The sequence below is a fragment of the Orycteropus afer genome, unplaced genomic scaffold (genome assembly GCF_000298275.1).
Source record: "Orycteropus afer afer isolate SDZICR_OR568_19922 unplaced genomic scaffold, OryAfe1.0 scaffold00018, whole genome shotgun sequence".
NCBI lineage: Eukaryota > Metazoa > Chordata > Mammalia > Tubulidentata > Orycteropodidae > Orycteropus > Orycteropus afer.
In genome coordinates this window covers 2,019,679-2,032,789 of record NW_006921605.1, presented here as the reverse complement: position 1 = coordinate 2,032,789, position 13,111 = coordinate 2,019,679, and the positions used below count along the sequence as shown (strand labels likewise).

The following is a 13,111-nucleotide window of genomic DNA, read 5'->3' as shown; positions in this document are numbered from 1 at the left end:
GCGGCGCGGGGCGGGGCCCGGCGGCGGCAGGAGGCTGGCAGCTGCCCTCTTCAACAAAATCACTGATGCTGGAGTTGCCGAGTCATCACTCAGCACCAGGATATTGTTGGGGAGGACGGCCCGTGCGGCGTCCGGGGCTGGCCGGCCACTCATCCGTCGCACCTCTTCCGGCGGGGCCCCTGCGCTCCCGGGGCTAGGCTGGTGTCAGGGGCCAAGGCTGAGACTAGGGCAGAGCCATCCCCTCCCCCGTGCAGGGCCAGCTGCTCCCTCCCTTGTCCCCAGTGGCCCTCTGAGGTCAGTAGGGTTGGGGCCTCCGGTGTGGGCCCCTGCCAGGGCGGCCCCAGCCAACCGCTCCGCTAGTCCTCAGAGGCGGCGTGGACCCCTGTCTCCCCATTTCGTCTATGTAATATAAGTCTTCTCATAGCAGTCTGGAGACGCTTTCCAAGGATGACCCCAAGAGCCCTCATGCACCCACAAGTGAGGAACCTGCCGAGGCTCTCGGCAGAGGGCCTGACCCTGCTCACCTGCCCCGACCTCACCTGTGCACATAGTTGTGATGGTGCAGGTGCAGGACCCCACAGGCCACCTCGCAGGCCATGCGCTGCAGGGTCAGCGGGTCTGGTGCCATGGACTCTGCCACCCGACAGCTCCGAAGGTAACCCTTGAGGTCTCCCTGCCAAGAGGAGCAAGCCCATCACAGCCAGCTGGGGAGTAGGCTGAGGGCAAGCCCACCACCTGACTGGAAAGACCCTTGTGATCCCCCAACCTCCGACAGGCCTGGTGAGGACCAGCAGGCCCTGTGTCCTCTGTGGTTGCATCTGCCCATCCTGGAGGGGGTCTGTCTGCCCCCAGAACAGTGAGGGGCCCCGCTCTGGCACCGCCCACCGCCCACCCCCAGTGCAGAATGCTTTCTCCAAACCACCCCCTTGTCCCCAGTGGCCCTCTGAGGTCAGTAGGGTTGTGTGCCATTTGACAGATGACAGCCCAGGGGTTCAAATGGCTGTGCTGGAGTGTGGGCGCTGAGCTGAACAGCCCACAGATCAGGGCTCCTGGAAGAGGTAGAGCCCAGACTCCTCAGGAAGCCCTGGGAGGTGACTGTCATGGCCGGGAACAGCCGAAAGCAGCCAGCCGGGGCCCCAGAGAGTAGCACGGTTCGTAGACTGTGCCCCACAGGGGTGGCCGGGGCTCAGCCCACAGCCGGAGCTGTGACTCCCCAGGGCCTATATGGAAGGGGCCCCAAGGGGGACAGTTGGTGGTCACAGGACTCGGAGTCAGCTCTGGGAAGTGGCTGGCTGCGGGGGTGCCCTCCTGCACTGCTAACTACCCCACAGATGGGGAACAGGCCCTCCCCGGGAAGTCTCCCTTCCTTGTGGGCCCCAGGGCTCCTGCGGAGATGCTGGGTCAGGCTGGGAGGGGCCCCTGGTGGCATGAGCCCCCCCAGGGAGGCGAGGCCCTGCCGCTGTCCCAGCCTTGCACCGCCAGAGGGGCTTCAGGGGAGGGGGCCTGCAGGGACAGCGGGTGCCCGCTGCCCGGTGGACTCACCAGCGGGCAGAACTCCATCACCAGCAGGTAGGGTGTCACCTCCGCGCACTGCGCCAGGCACGGGAGCAAGTTGCTGTGCTTCAGGGCCCTGCAGAGCCAACAGCGCCCTGACACACGAGTGGGCGGCAGGCGGGAGGTGGGCGGGGCCAGGGTGGACAGCACAGAGCCCGCCTTTGTTTACAGGGCCCACCCACCCCACCCTCCCCGGTCCGGCCAGCGCCAGCCCCCGCAGGTTGTGCCACCTGTAGGGCTGGGCCTCCTGCAGGAACCGCGTCTGCTCCTGCATGCTGGCACTGGGCTTCAGCTCCTTCACCACCACCTGGCTGCTGCTGGCACCAGAGGTCGCCTCCCCCAGGAACACCTGTGGGCGTTGCCAGGCGCTCAGGCCCACTGGGCCCCCTCGACCCCACAAGTCTTTTCTCAGTCCTCTCTCCCTTCAGGCCCCAGCAAGCCCCATCTCGCTCTGCGCCTCAGTTTCCTTGTTTTCAGACGCACTGGGTCCCCTCCCAGAGACCCTCTGGCTATAACATTCAGGTCTCTCTATGCTCCCCCACAAGCTGCCCAGCCTTCTCTGCTCTCTCTGGGGGTCTGTGGTGAGGAAGAGGGACCCAGGAGCCCCACACAGGCTGTGGCCCAGGAAGAAGCCAGAAGCCTCCCTGCCCCGGCCCCGACGACAGGCTCCAGCTCGGACACCTGGACCTGCAGAGGAAGGGCTGGTGGCGAGGGGACCCAGCTCTGGGCACATCACTCCCTCCTGATGCCAGGTGCCCCCAAGCTGCCTGCACTCACCTTCCCAAACCAGCCGTGGCCAATCTCCTTCAGGTACAGGAGGCTGTGCCGGCCCAGGTCCGTGGACTTGAGGAGCTGTGCTGTGCCAGGAAGGAGGCCTCAGGGCCTACCCAGCTTCCCACCCCTCCCTGCACCCCGCCCCCAGCAGTTCTGGGGGTGCCCCTGAGCCCCCTGGAGGGCAGGCCAGGTTGAGAGCAGAGGCCACACCTGGGGCGTGCTGTCAGGGGCGAGGGCCTTGGGAGAGAGCCTGTGCCCAGGAGACTGGGAGCTGCAGGGTCCTCCCGGGCATCTTGCTGGGTAGGTCTGGGAGGGGCACCCAGGGACCAGCCAGGGCGGAAGACAGCAGGCAACACAGGGCAGGCAGGAGGGCTGGGCCAGAGGCTGGTGGCACAGGCGAGAGTGGGGGCCGGGACGGCCCGTCCCCTCACCCCTGCCTCAGCCTGGCATTCCAGGGCCCGCGCACCAAAGGCCCCTTTGTTGGGGGCTGCTTGGCACGGCCGCACCGGACACACTGGGCCCTTTCTGCCTGAGGGCTGGCTGGCTGAGGTCAGCGGGAGGAAGGGTCAGCGGGGCTGGTAGGAGGGGCCAGGACACAACAGTTGCTGAGCTCACCCACGCCCCTGCCTGTGCCCCGAGGGATTCCCCGAATTCTGCTCCCACGCTGACTGCCCGGAGGGCCACGGGCAGGGGCTCAACGTGGTGGAGTTGACCAGGGACCAGCACCCCAGGGGGTGGGAAAGTTGATACTCAACAGGATTGGGGCCCTGCCTCCTGGGGCCCCCTCCTGAGGCCAGCCTGTCCAGACCCTGCTGCTCTCCAGCCCTGGCATCTGGGCAGCTGTGGAGGTGGGGGTCCCATCGCACATCACCCCAGATCTCTCTCCACCCTGGGAAACAGAGTTCCCCCAGAATACCGAGGCCAGCACAGCAAAATCAGAGAAAATGGGCAGCTGTGGCTTCCTCGAGGTTCCTGTCACCCCCAACCACGGGGACAGTCCTTGAGAGGCGGGAGAAGCTGGGCCTCAAGGACTCTGTGGTGGCGAGTGTCCCCTGGGGTGGCCTCTGGCCCCCCAGCTCCCAGTGTCCAGCACAGAACTTGGACCTATGGTCACCCTGGAAATCAAGGGCGGCCCCAGGAGAAAGAGCTCACCCTTGGGCCCTTGGCTCGGTCCACAGATGTGTGAACTCTGCCTGACCGACAGGTAGGGTGGGGGCCTTGGGTCCCTCGGTCCCTGATGAAGGCTGAGGTTTTGGGGTGGGGGCCTATGACACTGGGCTGTGTTGTCACTGTGCTGGTGCCAGCAGTGCCCTCCCAAGGCCACCAGGGCACACGAGCCTCAGGGTTCCAGGAACGGCTGGGGGGGGTACGGTGGGGAGGGGCGAGGTGCCCTTGGCTGGAAGCATCCAGGGAGGGGAACGCATCCTGCCGTCGGGATGGGGCTGCGGCAGCGGGGAGCAGCCGGGGAAGGCGGGATGAGGCCCGGAGGACCCCTGCCTCGGGGCCTGAGTAAAAGGCCCGTTCTCAGAGCACCCAGGAGCCCCTCCCCAATGTGGGTGGGCCGTCCAGTCACACAATGGAGCCCATGTCCCTTCAGGGCACCGAAGGGGCAGGGGCGCCAAGGGAGTGGGAATCTGGGGTCAAGCATCTCTGGGGTGGCAGGCCCTCCAGGACCACGGCCGGGCCCACCCTGGCCCCCAGAGCCCCTCGGCAGGGGATGGCGTGGAGGAGGGCTGCCCCTGTTACAGGAGAAGACACCGCACGTGCCCTCTGGGCCTGGGGGGCAGACTGGGGGAGGTCCAGGGCAGGGGCAGGAGTGGGGTGGCTGCATCCATCCCCGAGAACACCTGACAGTGAAGTCTTGGCTCCCCACGGACCAGGCCAACCATATCCCCCCACATCACCTGAGACCCCAGCAGCCATCTCCAGGGGCTGACAGAGGAAGGGAGGTGGCCAAGCCCCACCACTCACCTGAGCGGCCTGGTTGCTTGGCAACGGGCAGCGAGACCTCGGCCAGTGGCAGGACGTACACGTCGGGGCCACCCCGTGCTGCAGCCGCTGGGGAGCCGTGTGCAGAGAAGCTGGCCGCGTACTCCTCCCCCTCGGCATTCTCAAACTCCTGCGGGGTGGGGCACACAGTGAGCCCCACCCCACTGGAACTGCAGGCCGGCTGGATTGGGGGCGCCTGGCCAGGGACTGGGCCCCAAACCCATCAGTCAGATGGCAGGGCTCAGCACGCCCACCAGCTGCCCTCCACCCTTCCCCTAGGGCAGAGAAGAGACCCCACATATATGCCTGCACGCTCCCAGCCCCCTCCTCCCGGCGGGAACACCAGCGTCTGGAGATGGCCCTGGAGTTTGCGTGTGTTCCTGGGGAAATGTTCTTCCCCAAGACAGGAGCCAAGAGAGGAGTGGACTAGACCCAGTCTGTGGGGGCCAGGGGCCTGGAGCCCCGCCTCAACCACCCCCACCTGCACCCCCAGCCTAGCCAGGTGTGCAGTAGAGGCACCAGGGGGCGGAGATGAAGGTGCTGAGGCCAGCTGGCCCAGCCCACCCAGAACCAGCCCCCAAAACTCTCAGCAGGCCCCACCCCTGGGCCCGGCCATGGGGCAGCCACCTCGTGTCAGGGCTGGCAGCCAGACGAGGGCTCCATCACCCCACCCAGCTCCGATGTCCACTAGGCAAAACAACTCAGTGCCCCCACCCCTGTCAGGCTTTCCTGAGTGTCCTGAAGCAGGGACCCCCCTGCCATCTTTTTCCCCAGGCCTGGCACCCCTGCCACCTACCACAGCCATCTGCCTGGGGCAGCCTGTGACCTTTGCCCCAGGCAGGCCACCTGCTGCTCACCAGCTATCCACACCCACCTGGGGGAAGGCAGGGCTCCTTAGAGCCTGACCCTGGGCGGCCTGGAGCTGGGGTGTCTTGGACAGGCTGCTGTTCTGAAATGGGGCTGGCACATCTGCCCAGGGGAGACTCCCCCAGGCATGCCCACACACATTCACATACATCCACATACATGCATGCTGCACACCCAGAGACATTCACACACCATGTATGCTCATGCCTGCACACACACATGCATGCACATGTGCACACAGGCTCACACATGCAACACATGCACTCAGGCTCACACATGCGCATGTACACACTCATGTGTGCACACCTGCTCACATGCAATGCACACATACATGCACATTGCACACAAGCTCACATAACACACATGCACACAAGCTCACATGCAACACAATGCATGCACATGTGTGTGCATGCTCTCACACACATGCTCACATGGGCACATGTACACACATGCACATTTGTTCACACAGACACATGTGCATGCACATGCTTGGACATGTAACGCATTTTTGCATGCACGCAAAAATATGCTAACACATGTACATCCGCATCTTTGCATGTTCACATGTGCATGCACACACAGTTGAACATGCAACATGTCCGCATGTGTACACACAGGGTCATGTTCAGACTGGCATGAGTACTCACACACATGCACACACACTGATGCACACGCATGCACGTTCACAGCTGGCTGAGCACGCACACAGCAGTCAGTGCACAGCCCTGAGCAGAGAACCAGAAGCTGCCTCCAGCAGCAGACCCTCCAGGTGGCCCCAGATGCCCACCCAGCTCAGAAAACCAAGGTCAGAGGGGCCCAGCCGTCCCACTGCAGGGCTGCGTTGGGGGCAGGCAGCAGGACCCTGAGGTACCCGTCCTCCTCCGGGCCTTCTCTCAGCTGTAAGAAGGGAGGTGGGGGCTCTGCCGGTACCCCTGTGGGCCAGTCCCGATCCACATCCAGATAGAACAGAGGGCCCACCCTTGGGACCATGGAGGGAGCTCTCTGAGCCCTCGCTCCCCGCCCGCCTACCCCCACTGGAGCCTCTAATTCCTGCTGTGCTCCCTCCCCTCCCCACACACTAGCTCTGTGCCCGGTGCCCCTCCGGCCCTGGTTCGTTACCTGGCCGTGTGGCCTGGAGGCCCGCCAGATGCTGCCGGCCGAGCGGGCAAGCAGGTAGGACAGTGTGAGCATGGCACCCGGCCGCCTGGCCCCATCGGAGCAGGTGGGCCCAGCACTGCTCAGAGCCCAGGAGGGGCCCCTGCGGACGGAGGCCGGCCCACCGAGGCCCGCTGGTACTGGAATGTTCCCACACGAGGAGGGCACCAGTAGGAGGGGCCGAGGCTTGCCTTTGATTGGGGGCTTGTTCCCACACAGCCCCGAGGGGGGACTGCCCACCCCCAGGCCCCTCACGTCCCCAACCCTGCAGGCCTGGCCCCAGCGTCCTCCTGAAACACCCGGCTGCCTGGGCCCGCTGTAAGCCCACAGGTCAGTCTCCCAGAGGGCACAGGCTGCCACCTTGAGACCCAGGGGACAGGGGGCTGGGCCCACCTTGCAGAGCTCACATGTAGGCTCACCCCACCCACCGCTGGGACACGAAGGCCAGGGATGGGCCTCCCGGGGTCGGAGGTGCCCCCAAACACAGATGGGTATGAGGGTCGGCCCAGGACAGAAGCGGCCAGCAGCAGGGAGGGCCTCTCAGGCATCTCCTCTCCAGGCTCAGGAATCTGACCTCTGGCCGGGGTGGGGCTGGCCATGGGGGCGTGAGAAAGGCCCCAAGTCTCGGCCACTCAGTAATGTGCTGGGTCGGCAGGAATGGGCCCACGCAGGCAGCAGGGTGGGGGCTCTGGTGGGGTTTCTCAGCCTGGTACTCCTCGCCCAGAGCTGCAGCCATGGGGACTACAGACTCGGGGAACAGCACCCCAGTGGTGCAGCAGAAACCCTCGCCACCACCCTGGGGGAGCACAGGAGGGCCCAGCTCTAGAGCCCAGCCCAGGGTAACTGCAGGAAGTCCCCTGCCTTTGTCAAGTCCCCCACCATAAACAGCAGCTACCCCCACAGCTGCTAGGCCTGGGCCACTAATGCCATCTCCCTTGGGGGCAGAAGGTGCTCAAACCAGTGGTGTGGCCCAAAGGGCAGGAAAGGGACAGGGAAAAGCTCCGGTTCCCTTTGTTGGCTCAAAAGGAGGGGGTTTGGGAGTCCTCTGCAGACATCCCCGCCCACCTAGACCACCTCACCCGGCCTTCCTGGTTCTCAGCTTAACCACAGAGCTTGGAGGCCTGGCCTGGGGGCGGGGCTGAGGTCACACCCCCACAGAGAGGCCCCAAAGTTGGGTCCCCAAAAGCCCCCAGGCTTCTCCTTTCAGCCCCCACAGGAGGGGGTGTAATCTGAGCCCTGGGGTGTAGAGGGTCTCCATCCAGGTGGCTTTATGGTATCTCAGGTCACCCAAAAGTGACCTGGTGGCCCCCAGAGGGATAGGAGACACGGTGGCCAGCCCCCAGCCGCGGGCACCCCCAGCCCAGCCCTGGCCCTCACCTTGAACCCTCACCTTGAACCCGATGCCCCCCTTCTTACAGCACAGGCAGGCCAGCATGAGGACGATGACAGTAAGAAGCCCAGAGAAGGACACAGCCACCACGGCCAGGGAGGACGACCAGGAGAGCTCACTGAGGGGGGCGCCGTCTGCAAAGAAGGCGGACAGCATCAGCTGGCAGCCTTTGGAACAAGCCTCCTGCCCAGGCTGTGCCCCGTCCTCACCTCCAGGGCCAGCCCCTGGGATCCCAGCCCCCACGCCCCCCCAGGCCATCCTCAACCCCCTGTGGTCTGGGCCAGAGCAGCCCTGAGCGGCAGCATGCCACCAGGGTGTACAACCACCGGGCCCAGGGCGGCCAGAGCCTGCAGTCCTGCAGCTGGCCACTGGGTGCCGCTGCCGAGCCCTGAGTCCTGAGTGAGTGTGGCAGGGACAGCGCCCCTCCTCGAGCTCAGGGTCTTGAGGCTGCAGGACCCTCATCCACGTCTCTCTATTATCCTGCCTGGCAGCCATCACCATGACCAAGGCTGCCACGATGGCTCAGGAAAGTCCACAAGACCCCAAGGGAGCAAGAAGGGGGACAGGAACCTGTAAAGTCAGAGCCCACGGAGCTGGTGCTGTCGCTGCCGTGCACGGGGCTCTGGCAGCAGAAGTCAGCGGCGAGAAGGTGCCGCCCACCAGCCAGCCTGCCCACCTGCCTGCCAGGCACAGAGCCCTGTCTTGGTCAGTGTATCCAAGTGGCCCATTCCTGGTTGGCCCCCCAAGGGCCCTGGAGCTCAGAGGAGGGCCGAGGCCCCAGGCTGCAACACTTGGCCTGCCCCTCACACAGCCCCACCCAGGGGGAAACTGAGGTGCTGAGCATGGTCTGACAGGCGTCCCTCACACACCAGCCGGGGGCTGCCTCCTGAGTCAGGCCCTGAGCTGCCACGATGCCCAGCCAAGCCCAGGCTTTCGGAAGCCCACTCCTCTGGTGCCCATGAGGCCCGCCCAGGCCGCAGCTCCCCTGGCCTGTCACTCCTGTTCCCCCACCTGCCTCCTGCTCGCACCCTTTCCACCGCCTCTCTGCTCATTTGTCTCCTACCCCCAGTGGCCAACCACACAGGACCCAGCACCCGGCCTGGGCACCTGCCGCCACAGGCCGTAGTCAGAGTGCGTCTCACACAGTCCCTCGTTCTGTCCTGCAGTCTGCTGAGGAGGCCGCCGTGTCTGCTTGGCCTGGCAGACAAGGAACCTGAGGCCCGAAATGCCCCTCCTCAGGAGCTGACTGACCGGTGTGCTTCCAAACAGGAACGCCCCCCGTGGGGACACCAGAGCCGCCAGCTGATGCGGCCATGTGAGAGGACTGCCTGGAGGAGGTGTGGCTCCATGGAAAGAAGGCTGTCCTGACGGGCAGCACCCAGAGACCTTCCTGGAGGAGGCAGCAACCTTGTCTGCAGCCTGGACTCTGCTCAGGACTCCAAGTCTATTCCCCCCAGTACACGTGGCCGGGTCCAGGGCACCCAGAGATGGGGCCAGCAGGGCCGGAGCCAGGAGGGCCGGGGGCTGCTGCAGAGACCTGGGCACTATGCGGGGAGACCACCCCAGCCTGCACACGCGGCTGTCCCCAGGCCACTCCACGAGCCCTCACAGATGAGGCTGCTGGTGGTGCTTTGAGAAGCATGCACGCGTGGGTACACATGCACACCTGTGTGAGCAACCTTCAAAGCACACACCCGCACACACCCGCACACGCTCCGTTCTCACATGTGAGCAGCCCACGGTACACAGGTGGCCGCCCACCCATAGCGTTTACTCACAGGCCCTGAGAGCCGCCCCCTCCCAGCCCCCAGGAAACAGCCAGAGGGCCCTGGAGGGCTCTGCCGTTGCCATGGGGACCATCCTTGCCTCCTGCATCTGGGGTTACCCCTCATCACCCGCTCTGGCTCACCCTCCCCTCCAGGCGTACCCCACCCCCACACACTCCCACCCTGCTGGCCAGGGGTCCCGGGCCCTTCCTGTGTGGAATGAACTGGCTGAGACCTCTGGCTGGTCTCCTCGCAGGGGCGGGGGCAGGAAGGTCCATCACCAGCCTCGCTCAGGGATGCACAGGCCATGAGGAGCCGCCCGGAGGCTCCCCTCAGCCTCCCCTCTGTACGCAGCCTCCTCTGGGCACACGGGAGCCTTGGACCTGGAGAGGCCGGAGGAGGTGGCAGTCCTGTCTGTAGCCTGCGCTCCCTGTTCGTGATGGGAGTCCATTCCCCAAACCATGCATGCGGGGAGTCGAGGGGCCCAGAGCAGACAGGATTGCCCCTCAGCACCTGGTGCCCCCTCAGGCCTGGGGCTCCCCGCCTCGCACCTAGAGCCCCCGCGGGCCACGCCCATGCCGGTGCCCTGTGTCCCAGCCCTACAGGCCGTGTGATTCACAGCAGTGCAAGCAGCTCTCCCCATCTGCCGCATAAGCAACAGGAAGCAGAAACACGCGCCAAACGCCCCAGCCCTGCACAGCCCTACTGCACTGTGGCCTGCGCTGCACGCCAGGCCGTGTTCAACACGGGGCCTGAGCACTGCTGGGTGCCGGGGCCTGGCCACACAAGCCACTCCTGAAGGCAGACGGCCTGCCTCCAGGACACGTCGGTTGCTTCCCACGGAGCTGGGATCTTTCATATAAAAGAGCCCCCAGCTTAGGAACCTGAGCCTTCTGCTGCCAGGGGCCAGCTGTGTTCACACGACCTGCCCGGACCCTCCCCATTTCACAAGGAGCACACATCACCCTCACCACCTGCTTTCTTGTCCTGGCGTCCCCCTCTCTGCCCCCCAAGCCTGGGTGCAAGGTGGCTCTGACCCCTCCTGGGAGAGACCTGGAGGCTGGGGCACCTGTGGGGGCTGAACCCCTGCGGGGTGGCCCTCCACCACGCTGTGCGGCCAGCCCCGCCTCCCCACTCCGGTGTCCGCACCGCACCGGCAGGCCTGGTCGCTCCCGCGCCCTCCTCTCTCTTCCCTTCCTCACTGGCTGCCCCCGGGCCCTCCTCACAGCCTCCACTGCCCAGCTGGCCGCCTGGAGGACCTGCCGGGGAGGGGGACTCCAGGAAGGCAGGTGAGCTGGGGGACCTCTCCCTGACCCCTCTTCTCAGTGTCTTCCCCTCCAATCAACAGCGTGACAGCTCTCCCCTCCACCAGCTGGGGCTCGCTCAGGGACACAGGTCGGCCCTGTGTCCACTGCTGGTGGGGACCCACAGTGAGGAGGTGGTGCCAGACGGCCCGCCTCGCTCGGAGGCTTCTCCAGGGCACGCTCGGTCCCCGTCGGCAGGAGGCAGGGATCGGGCGTGTTCAGCTTGAGCCGAACCCACGGCACCTCTGTGGAGAGAGGATAGGACGGACACTGGAGGCCGTGGGGACTACGAGGCCTGGATGTTCCCTGAGGGGAAGGATGCCCTGGGGGCCTGAGGGCGACAGGTGGGGGAGGGGAGAGCTTACTCCTCAGGTCCCCTTGGTGCCCCCTACGATGACGAGACCCTGTGCATCCAACTGGGGGTGCTGCAGTCCCGAGAAGATCCATTTGGGTTGGCCTGCTCCCCGGAATTCTACCACATTTCACCAGCCTGGGTTTTCACAGGTTGGTATGAACCTTGACCCTCCAGCCTCAGGTGCCCCCACCCCTGATGGGAGGCCTCTGGGAGGGCCGGGGGTCTCTGGGAGGCCAGGGGGGCTCTGGCAGGGCAGGGGGTTTTTGGGGGGGCCAGCAGGGGCCTGGTCCCATCGATGGGGAGGGTGGAAGGGAATGCACAGCTTGGGACAGAGCCCGGTGCCAGTTCCGGCCAGACCAGCTCCCTGTAAAAGGTAAGAAGCTTTTACTCCGCAGACAGAAGGGGCCTGGTCAGTGGTGTCCATGGGGCAGGGCTGCTCATGACCTGACAACTCCACCTGGACAATGCTCTAAACGGAACAGAGAAGCCAGGGCCCTCGGGAAACAAAGACCAGAGAAAGGCTGGAAAAGGCTGACTACTCCGGGACCCGCTCACAGGAACGCCTGGAGACAGACGCAGCTCGGAGGTCACCAGGGCCTGGCAGTGGGCGGGATGGCCGAAGGGACAGTTTCTGTTTGGATGATGACAGAATTTTAGACACAGTCAGAGGCAATGGCTGAGCAATGTCACTGAATCGTACACGGCACGTTGTACATACACCACCAGAAAAAGGAGCAGAGAGGAAACCTGCCCGTCCGACTGTCCACCCCCCAAAAAGGGATGCTATTCAAACCACACAGGCCAGCGGCAGAATGAGAACAGGCGACAAACTGGATAAACAGGCCAGAGGGAGCCTGGCCAAGTGTGGCGCTCAGCGTGGACAGAGGAGGCGTCCCTGCTCCAGAGGGTGTCGGGGCCCAGCTGGCTCCTCAGACCACACGCCAGAACCGTTCTGGACTGAGCAGATGTTTCCACGTCCAATCACAGCAGGTAAATACCAGGCTTCGTACTGGAGCAGGCGCCAAAAGCAGTGGAAGGAATAACAGAAGAGATGGACGGACGTGGCTACATGAAAATGTGCGTGCCGTAAAAGCCCACGTTAAAAGCCAGATGACAAACTAGGAAACAACATGACGGAAAATGTCAGGGACTAAAATCGTTAGGGTTCACAGCCAGCCAAACCACGGAACACTGAAGGCCCATGGCTCACAGCTGGGGAGATACACGCCGTCCAGCCGAGGAGTGCTGGGCCTCCCGGAAATGAAAGGGATCAGACATAGCGCACCTGGGCTTCACACAGCCCAGGCGCAGGCGGTGGCCATCGACCAGAGCCCCGCGCCCAGGCTCTCCAGTGCATGTTGCCACGACAGCCCTTCAGAAAGTGCTCAGGGGGCAAGTCGGAGGACCTGGGGGACTGGCCGCCTCCTTGGGCCAAGCATTCCACACCTGGGAATTAAATTAAGAAAAGAACTAAGAGGACACACAGATAGCAACTACAAATGAGTGCAGGACTGAGTGAATGCCACTTAGACAGCTTTGTGCACAAAGATGTTCACTGTGCTTGTGTTTACAAGAGTAAAAAACAGCTAACTACTGGACAGAAATGCAACGGTTACCTACAGACAGTGCTGTGTCTGCAGACGAAGCCCTGGAAAGTCAATGTCAGATGTCCCCAGTTCATGGAGAAACAAGGGCCCTAACTGAAAGCACACACAGGAAATTGTGGGCTGATGGGCACGCGTTCAGAGCTCTGGGGACGCAGTGGTTAAAGCATTTGGCTACTGATCAAGAGGTCGGCTGTTTGAACCCACAAGCTGCTCTGCGAGAGAAAGATGCAGCAGTCTGCTTCCGTGAACACTGACAGCCTTGGAGACCCTGTGGGCAGTTCCACTCTGTCCTCTAGGGGCGCTGTGGGTCAGAATGGACTCCACGGCAGTGGGTGTGGTTTGGGCTTTGC

The 13,111-nt window shown here is 64.2% G+C and overlaps 1 protein-coding gene across 1 annotated transcript in view; it reads right to left on the bottom strand.

Moving 5' to 3' along the window:
* AATK (apoptosis associated tyrosine kinase) overlaps window positions 1-13,111 on the bottom strand; it is a 29,918-nt gene that overhangs the window by 7,673 nt on the left and 9,134 nt on the right. The window contains exons 4-11 of the mRNA XM_007959818.2: window positions 10,925-11,044; window positions 10,650-10,754; window positions 7,730-7,863; window positions 4,300-4,447; window positions 2,332-2,411; window positions 1,785-1,903; window positions 1,543-1,630; window positions 540-673 (exon numbers count right to left, since the gene is read on the bottom strand). Of these exons, the coding sequence (XP_007958009.2) occupies window positions 540-673; window positions 1,543-1,630; window positions 1,785-1,903; window positions 2,332-2,411; window positions 4,300-4,447; window positions 7,730-7,863; window positions 10,650-10,754; window positions 10,925-11,044 (928 nt within the window). The remainder of the gene's footprint in view (window positions 1-539; window positions 674-1,542; window positions 1,631-1,784; window positions 1,904-2,331; window positions 2,412-4,299; window positions 4,448-7,729; window positions 7,864-10,649; window positions 10,755-10,924; window positions 11,045-13,111) is intronic.